The 20,174-nt window shown below is 42.5% G+C and overlaps 1 protein-coding gene across 2 annotated transcripts in view; it reads left to right on the top strand.

Annotated features, from left to right (window-relative positions):
* The window catches only part of LMBRD1 (LMBR1 domain containing 1), a 238,221-nt gene that overhangs the window by 157,610 nt on the left and 60,437 nt on the right, over positions 1-20,174 (top strand). For both annotated transcript variants that reach the window (XM_084624095.1, XM_084624096.1), the window contains exons 10-11: positions 12,423-12,487; positions 13,509-13,611. In XM_084624095.1, the coding sequence (XP_084480221.1) occupies positions 12,423-12,487; positions 13,509-13,611 (168 nt within the window). The remainder of the gene's footprint in view (positions 1-12,422; positions 12,488-13,508; positions 13,612-20,174) is intronic.

The following is a 20,174-nucleotide window of genomic DNA, read 5'->3' as shown; positions in this document are numbered from 1 at the left end:
CAAGGGCAAAGACTTTGTGCCTTGGGGAAGTTTTAACCTAAGCTGGTAGAAATAAGCTTAGGGGGTCTTTCATGTGGGTCCCCACATCTGTACCCTAGAGTTCAGAGTGGGGAAGGAACCCTGACATGCTCTGATAGTTTTTCTTGGGAAACGCATTTTTTTTCCCTTAAAGATGCATATCTGGCACTATATAAGATGACTGGAATTGTAGTCACCATGTTGTATCTGCATTGGAATGCAGAGTAACGTAAAGTACATTCTAAGCCATCTTTCTTTCATCCTTTTTATTTTTAAAAAAAAAAGTTGGGAATGCTTTCATATACCTCATTTGTTTTAAATATAAGATGGCTGATCGAAATGGTCGAGCAACAGTAAACCTGCACTGGAAGTGTATTGTGGGTGGATGTGCTCCAGAATAGAGCAAATAGTGAAAAATAGAGAGGACAAAGATATACTTGGAAGGACTATCTCTGAGAGCGAAGTAAGATATCTCATACACATTAATTTCTTCTCTCTGTGGAGACTGATTACCAACTGTGATGTGACCAGATGTCAGTTAGAAATTAGACTGACACACTTGGTTTAACAAAACAGCTGTCATCTTTCAATCACAACGAAATGGGCCAAATCCTTAAGAACCATTGGCATTCCTTATGAAAGCACCTTATCTTTGCTATTTCATTTCCTGTTGGTTTCTCTTATGACCTTCTTTGATTTAACTGTATCTTCAGGCAAGATAATATCATAGAGATAAACAGCGGTGGATACACTATTTATAAAAACACACAACTCTCTCACTCTCTGCAGTAGGTTTTGTGAAAACCCATGTTTGTGGGGTGTTTTTTCAACATAGTAGGTTCAGCTCCTTCTATAAACCAATGAATGCTTTTGTACTTTAAATGTTGGGAAGAGAGTAACTGGCAGTGTGTACTCAATGAGCTGTTCAGCAAGTCTGCAGCAAACTCGGGGTCTTTACGTAAATCTGAAAGTTGCTTATTACTACTAATATATGCGGTTCTTAACTTAAATCTAATGCTGACTTTTTGGTCCAGGCAGTGATAATCTTTTGTTCAGACTACTCTAATCCCTTCTGGCTAGTCTTCCTGTTTTCTCGGGTTCTGTAGTCTGTGATTTAGCAGATATCTTTATTTATTTATCATAACCTCATTTTGATCACACTAGCTCTTATTTGAGTATGTGTCTGTGGATTTCACTGTACGCACCTGGGGCCAGATGTTTTTGAATAGCAGTGTCTGTAGGGGCTTCGAATGCACCCAGTTCTGTCTCATGTTCTCATATGAAGACATAAAGGGCAAGGTGACTGTGACCTCCAGTTCCCTTTTAGTGCTCCTGACAGAGTGTTTGCACCATTAATTCTTAAACTTCTTCAAAACCTTCCAAAGTCTTCAGAATCTTTTCTGATCTACTATATTTGACGACCATGAACTGATCCAACTCATCTGGACTGCACTCTACTAGCTAGACCTCCCTGAAGAGGATTCCTTAACATGATGAACTCAAAACCTACAGGTTTCAGAGTAGCAGCCGTGTTAGTCTGTATTCGCAAAGTGAATGAAGTGAGCTGTAGCTCACGAAAGCTTATGCTCAAATAAATTGGTTAGTCTCTAAGGTGCTACAAGTACTCCTTTTCTTTTTTGTCAAAACCTACAGACTTCAAGGCCTGTCCATCCTGCAGTGTACTGAATCTCACTGAAAAGTGGGCCCAGTAGATTTTTATTGCCTGAGAGAATTGCAAATGCTCGGTATGCTTGTTCTTCTCCGCTAGAAAGCTGCAGCAATGGACTATGTACAACAGCAAGTACAAATGACAAGCAGCAGCTGTTGAGAGAGATGGAGTTACAAAAGGACCTGATTCAACAATTAATGCCAGCCTTACTTCCACTGCAGGGTCTCATTGGGGCCCAACTCCCCAGGAGTAACTCACCCAGAGGTCTCAGAAGTTAAACAAGATGGGACCCAATGACTGGGTCATTTTTTACCACCTTTGAGAGGGTAGTGCTATCCTCTCAATAGCCTGCTGAACATTGGACTCTAATATTGGCACCATATTTGATGCGGCAGGCGCAGTCAGCCTATCACTGGACCAAGAACAGAACAAGGACTACAAGCGAGAGCCTCAATACTAGACTATTTTTAAATCACAGATGTTCCCTAAGGGAACCTTGACCCTAAGACCTTGATCAAAGCGAGAAGGAACATTGCTGACAGTTGCTCCACTCAGAGAAACAGTCCAGGGCGTGGGTTGCCAAGTTAAATTTTAACTGAACAATTTGTACGGATTCTATCCGGGAGAGGTCAAAAGTGAGTGCTATGACACTGCCCTCGGTCTTTGTTAGACACTGTACGACTGGAAAATTTCATATTGAAGGATCCTTAGATGCATAATTTCCTGGATCCTCAACACCCTGCAGGACCAGGCCAAGGGAGGCATGAGGCATTAACCCTAAGCCCCTGACTCATGCTACATTTAGAACCCCAATCCAGGAGAGCTAACCAGCCTACTTGATCATGGGGAGGCCCTGGCAAATAATGGGATAAGGCTGATAGGATGAGGCCCTGCCCAAAAGCCCATCCCATGCCTTGGTTGACTGCAACAGGTTTGTCAGATGTATATTCTAGTGCTATCCTGTGACTAAATTTGCCTCTGACTAAGAATGATGCCTCCAAGGCAAGCCCTGCTAATAACTCCTTTCTCTGCAAGACCCAAAATGTAGAATCATAGGTTTAGAAAGGAGCGCAAAGGTCATTTGGTCTAACCCCCTGCCAAAATGCAGGATTTGTTGTCTCCAGGTATTTGCAAATTGAATGTTTTATACATTGCTCTAACAGCTTCCCAGGTATTTAAGTCAGATTGGTCTTTAGTTCACCAGCTGCTCCTTTTCCAAAGATGGGTACTATGTGAGCCCTTCTCCTGTCTTCCAGGACTCTCCTGTCATTCATGAGTTTGTAAATATTATTGCCAGTGGCTCCAAGATTTATTCAGCTAATTGCTTCAGTACCTTCAGGTGAATAGCATACAGTCCCGCTGATTTTAATTCATTAAAATTGGTCAGAAGATCTTTGACATATTCTTTACTTATCCCGATCTGCATCTCTTCCCCTTTATTTTCTATGGTAACTTTGTTATTGCCCAGTGACATGTTGTTTTTTGTGAGAAGATGAAACAAAGTAGGCATTGAACAGCTCTGCCTTCCTATCATCTTCCATTACCAGCTCACCTTCTCCATTGAGCAGTGGATCCACACCATCCTTGATCTTTCTTTTTTGTCTGACATATTTGAAGAACCCATTCCTCTTATAATTTCTTGCCAGCAGTAAATCATTCTTTGCCTTTGCTTTCCTGATTTCGTCCCTACACGTTTGTGCTATTCTCATGTATACTTCCTTGGTGACATGCCCCTCCTTCCATTTTTTCTAGGTATCCCTTTTGGTTTAAAAGCTTCTTGTTCAGCCACACTGGCCTCCTGTGGCTCTTCTTATCTTTCCTCTGTGTTGGAATAGCCTGATGTTGAGTCTCCAGTATTACATCTTTTAAGAACTGCCACCCCCTTTGACTCCTCTTCTTCCTAATTGGTCTTGTTTCCATAGGACCTTGCCCCCACCCCCGAGTAAGTTGAAATCCACCTTTCTGAAGTCCAGTGTCCTTGTTTTCCTCTTCTAATGTTCTCCTTTCCATAGGATCTTGAGTTGATCGCTTCCTCTCAAGTTCTCGACTACCTTTGTGTTTGCAACTAATTCATCCTTGTTGGTTAAAACTAGATGTAAAATGGAGAACCCCCTAGTTGTTTCCTCAACTTTCTGAATCAGAAAGCTGAGCCCTACACTTGCTAAGACTTTGCAGGATGTATTATGTTTTGCTCCAATAGTCTTTCAACAGATGCAAAGAATTTAAAATCCCACATTAATACTAGCTCATGTGTGCTTGCTAATATTACCACCTGCTTGTAGAATGACTCATCCACTTCCTGTTCCTCATTTGGTGCCCTGAATTAGGGCCTCAAGTTCAAATATGCGAGGGGCCAATACATGTGGTGAACAGGGACAGAGTACGATTCTCCCAGGTGATCGAGAACTTTGCTTATATGCTCTGCTCCATACTTGGAAAAACCCACCTAGTATAACATTGCCTGTGCAACAAACTAAGGAGAAACTTCAGCCTGTACAATGGAAAATGTGGGCCATAGTCTGGGAAGGAGTATAGGCAACGTTAAAAATTGGTGTGATTAAAGAATCTAAAGGTGAGTGGAGAAGCCCCAGAGTTCTCCACTCACCTTTAGATTCTTTAATCACACCAATTAAATGGGGGAGGGATAGCTCAGTGGTTTGAGCATTGGCCTGCTAAATCCAGGGTTGTGAGTTCAATCCTTGAGGGGGTCATTTCGGGATCTGGGCCAAAATTGGGGATTGGTCCTGCTTTGAGCAGGGGGTTGGACTAGATGACCTCCTGAGGTCCCTTCCAACCCTGATATTCTATGATTCTATGAGTTCTGGTCCCCAACAGTTTGGTTCATTTTTGCAACAATTTCTGTACAGTCAACTTCATTTTGAAATTCAGCACTTATCTAGTGCCCGTGGGTAGATGAACTGCTGGAGCAGTTGGAACCTGCAAGATTCCTTAGTACCATAGATCTCATAAAGGCATATTGGCAAATTCCCTTATCACCCCTCCTCACGAGAAAAGACCAGCTTTTCCAACCTTCTAGGGACGTTTTCATTTCCAGACCATGCCATTCAGACTGCTGCAGGCCAATGGGGGCTTCAGGAAGCAGTGGCCAGCACATTCCTCGGCCCGCAACGCTTCCCGCAGCCCCCATTGGCCTGGAGTGGCAAAGCGCGGCCAGTGGGAGCTGCGATTGGCCGAACCTGCGGATGCAGCAGGTAAACAAACTGGCTCGGCCAGCCAGGGGCCTTACCCTGGCAGGCCGCGTGCCAAAGGTTGCCGATCCCTGGACTAGATGACCTCCTGAGGTCTCTTCCAACCCTAATAGACTATGATTCTAAGAATGAGTACCAGTGTCACCTTAAGTGAAAGAGGAAGGTAAAAAAAGATGTCCAAAGCAACAACTTCAAAAAAAGCATTTGGGCTGCAAAAAATGCTAAAGTCTTAGATCTATGAAAACTCTAAAAGGGAGGCTCCTATGCCCCCAAGCAAATGAGGTTAATATATAATTCAAATCAAGAGAGGAACTCTGTTCACTACTGTTGTATACAACCATTTAGTATGAAAAGTAAAAATATAAGCATCTTAAAAGACCCATTTTTTGTAATAACATTATTCAAGCAGAAAACCAAAGTATAAGCATATGAACTATAAACAGGAAAAAGAGATGTCTCAGTGCTTAGTCTTATCCCACATCCATAATGATTACCGTTGGACCTGTGACATCAAGCCAGGTGACTGGCAGGTCAATGGTGTAGTCAATTTTACGTTTTAAAACAAAATAATTGAAAAGCAGTCACTCCTCCGCCTATTTGTTTAAACGAGAGTTTTTTGTTTGGCCTTAAGCATTCAACATGTTGTAACTGAAAATTCAGGAAATGCTAATCTAGGTGACTGTAGTGTTGCCATCTATGACAGGACAAACATGGCATCCTAAATTTGTGTCTTGTCAGGAGCGCATAAGGGAGGAAATGAATTTCACCCGACCTAAGTCTGCAAATATATTATTTTACTGATTTGGTATCTTGTACAGACTACATATTTAAAACATTATAGTTTTACTTTTAAAATGAGTAACACATTATAAATAGCTTTCCAAAAATAGTCCTACGTGAACCTTACACAGCCAAACATTATTTCATGCTTTTATAGCTAATTTCTCTATCGTTTTAGTCCTCTTTCCCCTTCTGCCTGATGAACACTGAGCCTCCTCTTTAATATTATTCCATACTACTTCCAGGTTTGTTGCTTGATATTTTCTGTAAGTTCTGTTTCATTACATGTTTACTATCACCTCTTATTTGATCTCTCCCAGTGCATGCTCTTTCACCTCTCAATGTTCAACTCAATTTGCCTCTCACTTGTCCATCTTGAAGTCTGTTCATATTCTCCTTCAGGTCTGTGATTGCCTTGATTTTATTTACTATTTCTCCAATATTGTTAGTAAATTTAGAATTCAGGTCTCTTGCTCTATTTCAAGTTATTTTATCTAGTTTCTAAACTGGGTTTGCCCCAGTGCCAAATCTTAAGGGACTTTGCTTGTTGTTTTCCAAAATGACCTACTAGTATTTACTAGATAACTTTTGTGCCATGATCTCTCACCAGCTTTTATTCAGTTGGTTATCTTAATATTCATTCACAAATCACTGATTTTAAGTTTCTATATCCATTATCAAATTAATTGCTTTATAGCAAAGTGTCTTATACAGAGAATCTGCCTTTCTTCCTCTTTTTTACCAACCCCCATCAAAGGGCTCCTCATGTTTGATATTAAATTGTTTCTGAATATTCGCACTAATAACTATTTCTTAGCAATCTTTTATGAATCCCTGAAAAAAACATTTCCTGGAACTATGGTCAGACTCACTAGTCTTTTTCTCTGTTACATATTTAAAAACTCCATATTAACATCATATATCAGCCTTCCTCCATTTGTTTAGTACTCTTCTAGTGCTGAGTGAAATTTCAAAGAAATCTGTCAAAGGTCACATTGGTTCCTTATTTTACAAGAAAACAAAGGTCACATTGGTTCCTTATTTTAGGCTACATCCACACTACAAATTGTATAGGGAGTTGTAGAATCTCCATCATTAGGGGGTTTTAAGAACAAGTTAGACAAATGCCTGTCAGGAATGATCTAGTTATTACTTAGCCTTGCATTGAGTGCAGGGGACTGAACTAGATGACTTATTGAGGTCCCTACCAGTCCTACACTGCTGTGATTGTACAAACTGGGGGTGTAATTTCCCTGCTCATGTACAAATACTCATACTAGCTCTCTAACTGATTTCAGGTGGGTTTGCATTCGGCACAGCTCAGCCGTGCATCCACTTCACTAGCAACGCTACTGCAGTGACACAGCTATTAAAATTCACTCTACCTTGAGAATATGTACATAAGCCGGGGAGTCAAACACCTAACTTGTAATATAGACATAGTCTAACTTATGTAGTGCCTTACAATGACTTCTAGCTGTTTCTGGTGACTCATTCATGTTTTGTTTTTATTTTCAGTGTTCATGTATCACTTTCTCTGAGATGTGGAATTGATATACTATACCCTTAATAGCACTTTTAGTTTCATTGCTTAGTCCAGTGCCCCAGAGCATAAAAACGTATATTTCTTTTAAAAATAATTGTCTACTGTAACTGACTACCCTAACTATATTTTCAGTATGCATATAAATATTTAATGCTTTTATTAAAAATTTTGGCTTCCGTTGCATCGTATGGCTAGGAGTTCCACATGTTAATATAAAACGTAATTTTCAGCTTTTAAATCAGTTGTTTTTTAATTTCGTTGGTTTGTATCAAGAGGGCCAATAGAACACCCAGTTTACATTTTCTCTGCATCATTCCTTAATATTTTAAATAAACCTTTTGCCATGTTGTTTATCACCCTGCATAGGAGCTGTTGTCATGGACCAGGACCCCATTGTGCTAGATGCCGTACAAATATAGAACAAAGACCATCCCTGCCTCAAAGAGGTTGGATTTGAGTATAAAACCAAGAGACAACTTAACTAAACAGTCTCTCTTTTCATGTTCTCTTCATATGGTAGTCTCTCTCCAGGTGCCTAATATCTTTGTCACCAATCTCTAGATACCTTCTCGGTCTGCTGTTTTCAAATAGGGTGACCAGAACCAGATGCATTATTCCAAGTGATAACATACCATTGATACTTACATAATGGCATAATATTTTCTGTATTTTCTTTCTCATTCTCTTTACTAGTGCTTTGGCTTCTGATTTTTTCACTAATGTGATAAATAAACATGTATTTCCTTTTTTTAAAAATTGATAATTTAAGTGAGGTGCAGACACAGGTCAATGAGTTTCCCAGTTCACAAGTGGGTCATGTCAATCAGGATTAGAACTCAAGTCTCCTGACTCTTTCAGTCCTGGACTCTGAAGGACTACAGTAGCCCCCTTTTCCTTCATAATACAACTGTAGAGGGATGAGATATCTTATATTTCCTCACTGGGCCAGAGCCAAAGATTATTGAACTCGATATAAAATCCTTTCATAGATCAATTTCATAGATCAAGGTACCCTACAACTGTTTCTGAACACCTTGCAATTTTTTAGTGTATTTATCCTCACAATACTTTGAGGTAGGAAGATATTATCCCTATTTTACAGATTAGAACTGATGCACAAAGTGAGTGAGTTGCCCAAAATCACAAGAGAGTCTGTAGCAGAGGGGAGAACTGAACCAATCTTGCAGGTCCCAAGCACTGAATCATCCTTTCTCCCTGAATCAGGCCTCATATTGTTTTCTTGTGAATACTACTTAGAAAATGTTTAAGATAAAAAAATCAAGAATTCCTAGTGAATTGTTTTCATTAATTTTATTTCATTCAAATCTTCGGCTGCCATCTCAGACTGTAGTTGTCTTAAACATGATCCATAACAAGTAAAAACCTTAACACTTACATATATATAATTGTATTTTAAATATATAACTTTGTGTAAAAATGAGCACCAGAAAACTTTTAAAGAAAGTAAAGTAATACTGTTTATTCCTGTGAACTGAGAAGAGGAAAATACAAGTGCTAATATGGAAATTGTATTCTGCAAACTGTTCTAGAGGTGAATTTTTCTAATATTACTGACGTTTAAATTCACACACAAAATATAATATTTTAATCCATAAGTTAGCCAAATATTGTATGGCTATCTTAAGTATTTGAGTAGTTTTGGTGTGAAAATTTTAAACATACATTTTCCTGTTAAGTGAGTCTTCAAACAACAGTTTACTAAAGCTCAAGCAAAGAAGCTGGTCCAGTTTGTTTTTAGTTTTAAAATATTGCAACAGTGTTGGAAGAAAGGTCTTAGGTATTGTAATGGATATGCTTATTAAAATGACAGTTAATGTGTATAGTGCTTATTAAACTAGGAGGAATATTTTGAGTTAAGTTCTTTAGTTTGGATATAAAAAATAGTGTAGTAACTGAATGAGAACTTAATCACTTTAGGAGAGTTCTGTCAAAGGATCTGATCATGCCAGTGGCTATGGGCTGGTCTTCGCTACAGGGGGATCTACACTGCTGCAATCAATTCAGCAGGGGTATAATTTAGCAGGTTTAGTCAAGACCCTCCAATTTGACTTCACAGTGCTTTCGGGTCGACCCCGGTACTACAGCTCCCTGAGAAGATTAAGGTAAGTGAATGGGAGAATGTTTCCCATCAATGCAGGACAGTGAAGAAACCGGGGTAAGTCGACCTAAGCTACATCAACTCCATCTATGTTATTCACATAGCTGGAGTTGTGTAATTTAGGTCGATTTTCTCCTGGTAGTGAAGACAAGCCCTGAGACAGATTAACTATTAGTTGCGGATTACAGCATAAACACAAATTGTGCACTGCAGAATACAGAGATCTGCTCCTAAAGGTGAAACACTTGTGATTTTCTTTTTTTGTATAGTCTTAAAGAGGAGTAACTGTCTGTCTGAATCAGAATCTTCTTTTCATGGGCAGCTGTTGTAAATAAAATGTGGTATCATCATCAAAAGTAACTGTGCAGAATGGTTCTGGATAAAGAAAGCATAAGTGTCAAATGAATCAAAATGAAAAATACTGGAAAACTTTAACAATACTGTAGTTACCAAAATTTCTGAATTATTATACATTTCTGAATTATATTATTATATAATTTCTGAATTGCATATAAACATCAACAGGAGTAGACCACCGTGGTATATGTATATAAAAGGATGGTTATAGTCGGAACTCCTGGTACAGGAGTGATTCAGTTAAAGTCAAGATATACTGAAGATAGGAGTTTACTTTTGATTATATCAAATGTGAGACAGTTCTGGTTCTTTCAGAACATATGTTAGGAACCAGGTAATAGAGAAGAGAGACACGCAACTGGGATTAATTCGATAGTCATATCCGTGAGTACCAATTATCTCACTGGGGGGGGGGGGAAGAGATAAGGAAAATTAATTGCCATAGGACAAAAAGCTGGGGCACACCTATATACTTTTCATTTCTATGACTAAGTAAGTCTTTCTCAACAGTAATGCTCCGTAAGAACACTTAAAATGTTGGATATCATAATTGATGGTGTTGGTGGCTGCATATGAATGCAATAAGGAGGATTAATAAAAATTAAAGCAAACTGGTACTCTGTGACAGTCAAGTTATCAAAAATTTGCATTATTTTTTTTTCTGTGGAGTGTCTGACCCAGATCAGTGCTGGAATCAAGGAGTTGATCCTGCAGGAAGACAAGAATTTGGCGTAGGGCAGTGCATTGGCACAATTTGGATTGAAACTGAATAAGTGAAATTGGCTAAAAACTGCTTAAAATAAGACAGTCCAAGGATTTTGAAAGACGGACCTCATAAAAGACAAGAATTAAAGGCAGAGTATTTTTAATTGCCTATTCCCAGATATCATCCAGTACATTTTTTCCTGTTGGGCAATATCTGTGGTTCAGAAATGTATCAGGCAGTAGTTCAGGTTAATGTTCATCTTCATGGCTCAAACTGCTTTGTCCAGGCATTCACTTAGCCCTGGTCTACACTGGGGCGGGGATCCATCTAAGTTACGCAACTTCAGCTACGTGAATGAGATTTTAGAAAAAATGGTGTCTTCACCGCCACGAGTCGACTGTTGCCGCTCCCTCTGCGCCTCTCATGGTGGTGTAGTACAGGAGTTGACGGGAGAGCACTCGGGTCAATTTATCAAGTCTAGACTAGACATGATAAATCGATGCTGGCTGGATCGATTGCTGCCTGCCGATCTGGCGGGTAGTGTAGACATACTCTTAGAGCTCAGTCCATGGAAATGAAGTTTTCAGTGGTTCCGGCTCCCTACATTCATGCTCTCTACCACTCTTTCTACAGAATGCAGGGAATAGATTCTTCAGCTTACCAACAGTTTTTTGCACAAGGAAGAAACATCAGTTTGTCAAAGCTAGTTAGCATTATAAATTATCCACTTTTTCTAAAATCTCAAAACCCAAACATAACATGAAATTACTCAGTTAAGTTTTTTAGCCATTCTGCTAGCCTAAAATCCTAAGTGGCTCTTCTCTAAGCTTTTCCTGAAACTGATATTTCCTTTTTTCCTTTTGATAGGCTGTTCTGATTTTTCTTATGCATTTTGTTTAGCTGGTGGTTTTCTTTTTCCTAGTCTGTCCTCAAAAGTCTTTGAATAATTTCAAATACAATTTTCCTTTCTTAAGTGGCTTAAGTCTCTCTTAGCTGCACAATATCGTTTTGAAAAATGAAATCCTATGTGGCTTTGAAACACTAAACATAGCTTTTGAAATTCTAAATCCTGCTTGGCTGAGGGGGGAACTGGAAGTGTATTCATGTTGCCAGAAGCCTCTTTATTGAAGGCATGCAGAATGAATATTTGGGCCACATTACATTATTTCGCTTCTTATTAGACCTATCTCCTGCAAATGAGGTTTTCAACAAGCGTGTCCTTTTGGCAGTTGTGTGTTTAAAAAAAAAAAGGGGAGGGTCTTAGTTTCTCTTCTAGTACTATTTCCTCCCAAGGTATGGCTCGCCTGTTTTGATCCTTTTCCAGTGGAGAGGAGGACAATTGCAAAAGACCAATCACTAGTGATGGCATTTTTCGTAGACCTCTTCTATCTGGACCCAATATAGCAAGGGAGGAAATTAAGTCTGTGCTTTGTTTTCTCTGTAGTACAGTCAAATCTCTATTTGGCACATAGTTAAACTTTTCTATGCTTTTTACTATAGCAAGTATAAGGACACACATTTTTCATAGTAAATGTTACATTTGTTCAGTATAACCTTTCACATGCACTCATCTTTCTCTTTTATGTTTCCATGACTAAGGGATGGGAGAGCACTGTATCAGCTTACAGCACACTACCGAAATTTAAAACATTTCACATTCAGTTCTATGAATAAGGTTTACGTCATCCCCGGGCAAAAGCAATGAATTCCTTTTTGCCTTAGTTAACTGTGGGGTGGGAGGGAGATACTATTTTAAGTGGTTAAATGAATACCCTTTACCTTTTGGAGCATTCCTATCAAACTCTTCCCTCATTCATAAGTCATTTAAAACATGTATGTGGAAAAAGTGGATGGAAATACTCACTAAACAAAACAATCATCCTAGCTCAATTTGGTTAAAAGATTATAGCACATAAACAGCCTTTGATCAATAAAATTGATTATAATGTTTTTGTGCTTTTTAATATCAACTTCAAAGAGCATTTCAGCTACATTATAATAATATATCTTTGTTTTAGATCATATGGGGAGTATTTTTCATCCTTGTGGCACTGTTGTTCACCATTTCTCTCTTCCTGTCAAAGTAAGTATATTGCAGTGTCCATTTTGTAAATAAGTTACACGGATCATGTGCTGTATACCTTTTATCTAAGCTAAAATCCATTCGTATGATCTATTAATCTTAAGAGTTGTCTGCTTTACTTTAGAAGCGTTCTGCAGTGGTGTACTTTTGTCTTGCCACATTCCTGTAACTGACTGTACTGTCATATTTAACATTATACACCTAAACTAAATTTTGATGAAGCTGAAACAGGTAAGTCAATAAAACATTGATTAAATAAAGATTGATCAGTTTGTTTTTCTTAACTATCCACTATAAAAGAGTGAGCACGCTACCACTGATACACCAAATATATTAATCATATGTGTAGACAAATGCAAATAAAGGGACTACTTATGTGCTACAAAATAAGCATGGGCTTATGTGCCTTCTGGGTTAGGGAAACAGTGCTCAACACCTTGTGGGTACTGAGTTCTCAATCTCCTTTCTGCATATTCTTTAGGTCCTGGTCATGTCCATGTTTTGTGAAGCTTAAAGTAGTATAGTCAACTGGAAATATAAGTAGTTTGTTTTTTAAAAGTTGTCTGTTACATCATCTGTCCCTGAGTCCAGTCCCCCTATGGTGTTTTGGGGACTTTTCATGTTTAAGCATCACTTTCCCTATTTTAAAAATATTTCCCTCTTCCCTGTTACGTGAAATACCCATACAAACAAAAAGGAGAAACTGAGTAAGGGATAGATCGTGCAAAGATACATGTGCGTAGTCGCATTGACTTCACGTGAATAACTTGACTTGCATGTTTGCAGGACCAGACCATAGCTAACAATACAGGGGGAGCTATAGCATTAACAAAGTAAAGAAACTAAAAAAGTTTTCTTTCAATTATAACTTCTTTGGTGTTTATAACGGTTTCTAAAAAAATCTTAAACACAAGAGTGATTTTTTAATCTGACATCCCTTTAAGTGAAACATGAATAAAAATGGTCTATGGAGAGGGGAAAAAAGCCATTATAATTAACCAGTTTTCCCTGTTTACTGCAGCTTGGACAAAGCTCTCCATTCAGCTGGCATCAATTCTGGATTTATAATTTTAGGAACTAATCTGACCAATCCATTGAATATGCTTTTACCTGTTCTACAAACTGTAAGTAAAACAATAATTGGCAAATATATATATATGTAATAAACTTGCTAATATATGCTAGGATTTAGGAGACCATTGCAGATTAAAAAAATCTTGAGTCTGCAAATTAGCATTTTTGATTTATCTATTAGTTAAACTTCATTTTTGACATGCTTTGTTTTAATTTAATATTGGTAATATACTGGTAAATCTGTGTCAATGAATATTATAATAGTCTAAATAAAATACTTCACTACAGCAATCTCTTAAATATTTGCTGAGAAGTAAAACTTAAACTTTTTGTGAACTGTAAGTTTTGCAGATTAGCACATTGAAACACCAGGGCCCTCTTGCACTGTATATGTTGAAACATGGAATTACTCCTCAAATGATTATCCAGACAAATTCCACTCTTTGGGTTTATGCCCCCTGCACATGTGATCAGATTCTTTTGAAATGGCAGTGTCCGTTGGGGCAGTGCCTGCACACTATGAGCACTCGTGACCGTTTTAGCTGAAGATTTAAGGAGCGGGTTAGCCTCCGCAGCCTCTCAGTTCCTTCTTACTGTCCATGTCTACAAGATGGAACCCTGCAGTCTGTCTCTTCAACCTACAAGAAATAAGCTGGAGCTGCTGCTGTTTATAATTATTGAGACAAATATCAAATATCTGTTGGTTTGAAAAAAAATTCCTTGTGAATAGAGGGCATTAATGGGGTTTCTAATGCCTCTTCTTCCCCCCCCCCCAATCCCTCTGTGCACAAACCTAAAATAGCCAGAGGAAAATCCCCATGATTCAAAATCTGTCCCTCCTGCAATACAACAGTGCCCGCAAATGATGGCCATTCAAGTTGCCTCTTGTGCCCCTTGCCTAAGCATGTGTCAGAGCGCTGCATGGTGCACAAGCTGGTTTTGAGCAACGACTTGAAAGCTAAAGAGGGAAGATTAAAGCTACATCATGAGACCTCAGTGCAAATGTTGTCAGATCTGGGTAAACAAATGAGGACATCTCCTTTCATTCAGTCTCACTTCTCTAGTGCCCCACTGAGCCACAATGACACCCCAAACTCAAGAACTTCCACTTTTCCCAGCAATGAGGTTGCAAGGAGCATGGCTCCAAGAACCAGGGAAGGCACAGCTATCCTTCCCTAGCAGCAGTACCAGATGATCCTGTACCAACTACACTAGCACCCGGGGAAACAGACTCTAAGCTTATTGGTGGCAGAGGATTCATCAGCTCAGAGTGCCATATTGGTGCTGTGAAGGTCTTATCAGCACCAAAACAGTTCTCAGCATTGACAGTCTTGGCTGTGACTGCTAGCAGAGTCCCTGATTCTGGACAGACTGAGGGTGACAATCAGCCAGGTTCATTCTGCAACCCAGCAGTACTGGCGACTCCTGAGGGAATTCTGTGCCAAAAAATAAAAAATTCTGCCAATTTTTCTTGTCAGTAAATAAATGTGGAGGCTTCAGCATGGCAGTGGGACGCGCACACACCATTGACTGCATGGAAGTGGGAGATCACCCTATGCCCCCTCCTGGGACATGGACATGGCGGTGAGGCTGCTCCCGACCCGCCCTAGAAACACCCCTGGGCCCTTCCCTTCTGTGCCACATGCACCAGATGTGGGAAGACAGGCTAAGCCCAGCAGTGTCCAAGTGTGGAGGGGATCCAGGTGTAGGGTGAGAAAGTTGTTTGTGGGTCAGTTTCAGTGAGGGCAACTCAGTAGGGAGTCTGGGGTAATGGGACACTATGTTGGGGTGGTCCAGATGCACAGGGTGGAGCTCATCGGGGTGGGGATTTGAGTGCAGGGGACTCAGTGGGGGATGGTCTGGGTGCAAGGTTGGGGGTCTGAAGGCAGGGGGTGGGGCTCAGCGGGAGGGTCTGTGTGCAAGTGGGCTCTGGATGCAGGGGGTGGGGTTCTGGGTGTGTGTTGGGGGGACTCAGTAGGGTGTCTTGATATGGGGGCAGGTCCAGATGCACGGTGGTGGGCAGACGGGAGTAGCTTCCCGTATGGGTGACCTCTCCCTCCACAGCTGAGGAGCGATGTGGGTGGGAGAGTGAAGCTTCCTGCAGCCCGGGAAAGTTCTTCTTTGAGTGCTTGCTCATGTCAATTCCATTCTAGGTGTGTGCATGCCCACGTGCGTGGTCGCTGGAGATCTTTGCCCTATGGTATCCATAGGGCCAGCAGTGGCGTCGCCTTGAGTGCTCCGCTCGTGCATCGGTATATCGGGTGCCACCAGCCTTACGCCCTCTCAGTTCCTTCTTACTGCCTGTGGTGGTTAGTTGGAGTGCCTTTCCTTGCATAGCAAGGGCTAGTGGTTTCATCTCTTCTGACTTCAAGCCTTAGGGCCTTGTAAATAGTTTATAGTAGTTAGTGTTAAGTAATTGTGAAATGTAGTTAGAAGTTAGTCCCAGCAAGGGAATGTCCTGGTCTCCGGGGTTTAAGCTCTGGGTGGACTGCAACAGGCCTATACCTGTAAGTGACCCCTCACAGCAGCTGCCTTAAGTGCTTGGGGGAATCACATGTGAAGGAGAAATGTCGTCTTTGTAAAAAAATGTTGACCCAGGACTCAGTGGGATATTGGTTTGCGGGCTTGCCTCATGGAGGCTGCCCTTCGTCCGGCTTCCGAGCCATCCTGCCAAGTCTCATCTAATACATCTGCGTTGGTGCGATCCCCGTCCAGCACCATTCCCCATCACCGGTGCCCAAAAAGAAATCAAAGAAGCACAGCTCTCCAGCATGAGGCAAGAAGGGCCATGGGACATTGGGCAAAGGACCTGCTGCTTCTTGACCTGCTGCTCACAAACCGGGAAGAATTAGTAGGGGAAGCAAAAGTGGATGGGAACCTGGGAGGCAGTGACCATGAGATGGTCGAGTTCAGGATCCTGGCACAAGGAAGAAAGGAAAGCAGCCGAATACGGACCCTGGACTTCAGAAAAGCAGACTTAGACTCCCTCAGGGAACTGATGGGCAAGATCCCCTGGGAGAATAACATGGGGGGGGGAAAGGAGTCCAGGAGAGCTGGCTGTATTTTAAAGAATCCTTATGGAGGTTACAGGGACAAACCATCCCGATGTGTAGAAAGAATAGTAAATATGGCAGGCGACCAGCTCGGCTTAACAGTGAAATCCTTGCTGATCTTAAACACAAAAAAGAGGCTTACAAGAAGTGGAAGATTGGACAAATGACCAGGGATGAGTATATAAATATTGCTCGGATATGTAGGAATGGAATCAGGAAGGCTAAATCACACCTGGAGTTGCAGCTAGCGAGGGATGTTAAGAGTAACAAGAGGGGTTTCTTCAGGTATGTTGGCAATAAGAAGAAAGCCAAGGAAAGTGTGGGCCCCTTACTAAAGGAGGGAGGCAACCTAGTGACAGAGGATGTGGAAAAAGCTAATGTACTCAATGCTTTTTTTGCCTCTGTCTTCACGAACAAGGTCAGCTCCCAGACTACTGCACTGGGCAGCACAGCATGGGGAGGAGGTGGCCAGCCCTCTGTGAAGGAAGAAGTGGTTGGGGACTATTTAGAAAAACTGGACGCGCACAAGTCCATGGGGCCGGATGTATTGCATCCGAGAGTGCTAAAGGAATTGGCGGATGTGATTGCAGAGCCATTGGCCATTATCTTTGAAAACTCATGGCGATCGGGGGAAGTCCCGGAAGATTGGAAAAAGGCTAATGTAGTGCCCATCTTTAAAACAGGGAAGAAGGATGATCCTGGGAGCTACAGGCCGGTCAGCCTCATCTCAGTCCCCGGAAAAATCATGGAGCATGTCCTCAAGGAATCAATTCTGAAGCACTTAAATGAGAGGAAAGTGATCAGGAACAGTCAGCATGGATTTGCCAAGGGAAAGTCATGCCTGACTAATCTAATTGCCTTCTATGATGAGATAACTGGTTCTGTGGATGAAGGGAAAGCAGTGGATGCGTTATTCCTCGACTTTAGCAAAACTTTTGACACAGTCTCCCCCAGTATTCTTGTCAGCAAGTTAAAGAAGTATGGGCTGGATGGATGCACTACAGGGTGGGTAGAAAGTTGGCTAGATTGTCGGGCTCAGCGGGTAGTGATCAATGGCTCCATGTCTAGTTGGCAGCCGGTATCTAGCGGAGTGCCCCAAGGATCAGTCCTGGGGCCGGTTTTGTTCAATATCTTCATTAATGATCTGGAGGATGGTGTGGACTGCACCCTCAGCAAGTTTGCAGATGACACTAAACTGGGAGGAGTGGTAGATACGCTGGAGGGTAGGAATAGGTTACAGAGGGCCCTAGACAAATTAGAGGATTGGGCCAAAAGAAATCTGATGAGGTTCAACAAGGACAAGTGCAGAGTCCTGCACTTAGGACAGAAGTATCCAATGCACCGCTACAAACTAGGGACCGAATGGCTAGGCAGCAGTTCTGCAGAGAAGGACCTAGGGGTTACAGTGGACGAGAAGTTGGATATGAGTCAAGAGTGTGCCCTTGTTGCCAAGAAGGCCAATGGCATTTTGGGATGTATAAGTAGGGGCATTGCCAGCAGATCGAGGGACGTGATCGTTCCCCTCTGTTCGACATTGGTGAGGCCTCATCTGGAGTACTGTGTCCAGTTTTGGGCCCCACACTACAAGAAGGATGTGGATAAATTGGAGAGAGTCCAGCGAAGGGAAACGAAAATGATTAGGGGACTGGAACACATGAGTTATGAGGAGAGGCTGAGGGAACTGGGATTGTTTAGTCTACGGAAGAGAAGAATGAGGGGGGATTTGATAGCTGCTTTTAACTACCTGAAAGGTGGATCCAAAGAGGATGGATCTAGACTATTCTCAGTGATAGCAGATGACAGGACAAGGAGTAATGGTCTCAAGTTTCAGTGGGGGAGGTTTAGGTTGGATATTAGGAAAAACTTTTTCACTAGGAGGGTGGTGAAACACTGGAATGTGTTACCTAGGGAGGTGGTGGAATCTCCTTCCTTAGAAGTTTTTAAGGTCAGGCTTGACAAAGCCCTGGCTGGGATGACTTAGTTGGGGTTGGACAAGATGGCCTCCAGAGGTCCCTTCCAAGTCTGTTATTCTATGATTCTATGACCCAGTTTGGGCCACCCAGCCACTCTGGAGCCACGTGTACGTGCCTCCCCAGTCGGGGCCCTTAGTCCCTTAAAGGATCTGCCACCGACTCGCAGGAGCAGTAGGTGATCCAAATTCTTGATGACATCGACACTTTCCAAAGCTCCCCTGATGCTGAGAGAGTAGAGGTCTCTGCCTGTGCCACTAGCACTGCCAGTGCCACAGGAAACGGTAAAGGCTCCCTATGAGGGTGGGCCACCCACTAACGCCTTTCAGGGGGCAGTGGAGCACCACTTATCCCCCGAGACAAGGCAGTGCTCTCCTCCTCCATGCCACAGAACTCTGGAGTAGCAGACCAGATCCTCTGGGTCTCCTGCTCGGTCACTGGCACCGCAATCGCGGTTTCTGCTGTCTCAATGTGCATTGCCTAAGGTGAGACACCGGTCTCTGTACTACCGGCACCATTCGCCCCCTGCCAGTCATCCTCTAGGCACAGATCTTGGTTGCTTGCCTCATGGAAGCATTTTCCGTCACGACTCCGGTCCCCTCAATACCGGCACCGGTCCTCTCACTCCAGGCACCAGTGTCGACAGTCCCACGGTGGTCACCGGAAGTGGATTCCTCTAGCACAGAAGGGTAGTTCTGACTCCCAGACTCCACCAACTCAGTTGGGCTCCCGAGACCACGTTGACATCGACGGCATCATCTTGGCAGCATGGCAAGTGGCCAGCACAGTTGCCTTATTGGAGCCCGGGGGGCAATGCCGGTCATGACACTGCCCCCTTCGCACCGCTCATCTGCTGCTGCCTCAGAGCAACAGTTGGTGACACCGACGGTACAGGAGTTGCGCTTGGAGGTCGAGAGGAGAGGAGACTGCGCCCACCCCTAAACCTCCCTCCACCTTGGGGAACAGTTGCTTCTCCGAACAGACGGATGCGAGGTTCAATGGGTTGAAGGACACTTGGGCCTCCGTTTGCTTGTTGAGCATGCGTACGCCGCAGTCTTCACGGAAGCAGTTCTGGCTGCCCCCACCACCAAGGCCTTGGCAGCCTTGTTAGGGGTTTGCAAGGAGAAGGGAGAAAGACATGAGTTTTATTTGTCACAGCCCTTCCTTCTCCCGCTTGCCGCACAGCGAGGCATCCCGGGGGCCAGAAGCACTCGTTTTGAAGGCGCTCTCAAGAGCGACGCCCCAGTCAATTTCTTGGATCCACCTTGTTCTTTCCTTGACCGTCTTGGTCCCTACCGTTTGGCCTGGTTGCAGGTCACCTCGGACCACTGGGTGCTAGACGTAGTATTTCAGGGCTATACCCTGCAATTTTTGGCCACTTCCCCTCTTCCCCATCCATCTTCAGGGATCCTTCTCATGTCAACTCCTCATTCAAGACATTGAGAACCTCCTGTGCCTGGAAGCAGTGGAGGAGGTCCCTCGGGACGTGAAAGGCAAGGGTTTCTATTCCCGCTACTTCCTAATCCTGAAAGCAAAAGGGGGCCTCAGATGAGGAGTGCAGGCTACGCACCCTGGACGTCAAGAGGGCAC

Source organism: Lepidochelys olivacea (genome assembly GCF_965140295.1).
Source record: "Lepidochelys olivacea isolate rLepOli2 genome assembly, chromosome: 3".
Classification (NCBI taxonomy): domain Eukaryota; kingdom Metazoa; phylum Chordata; order Testudines; family Cheloniidae; genus Lepidochelys; species Lepidochelys olivacea.
This window is presented reverse-complemented; position numbering and strand designations above follow the sequence as displayed.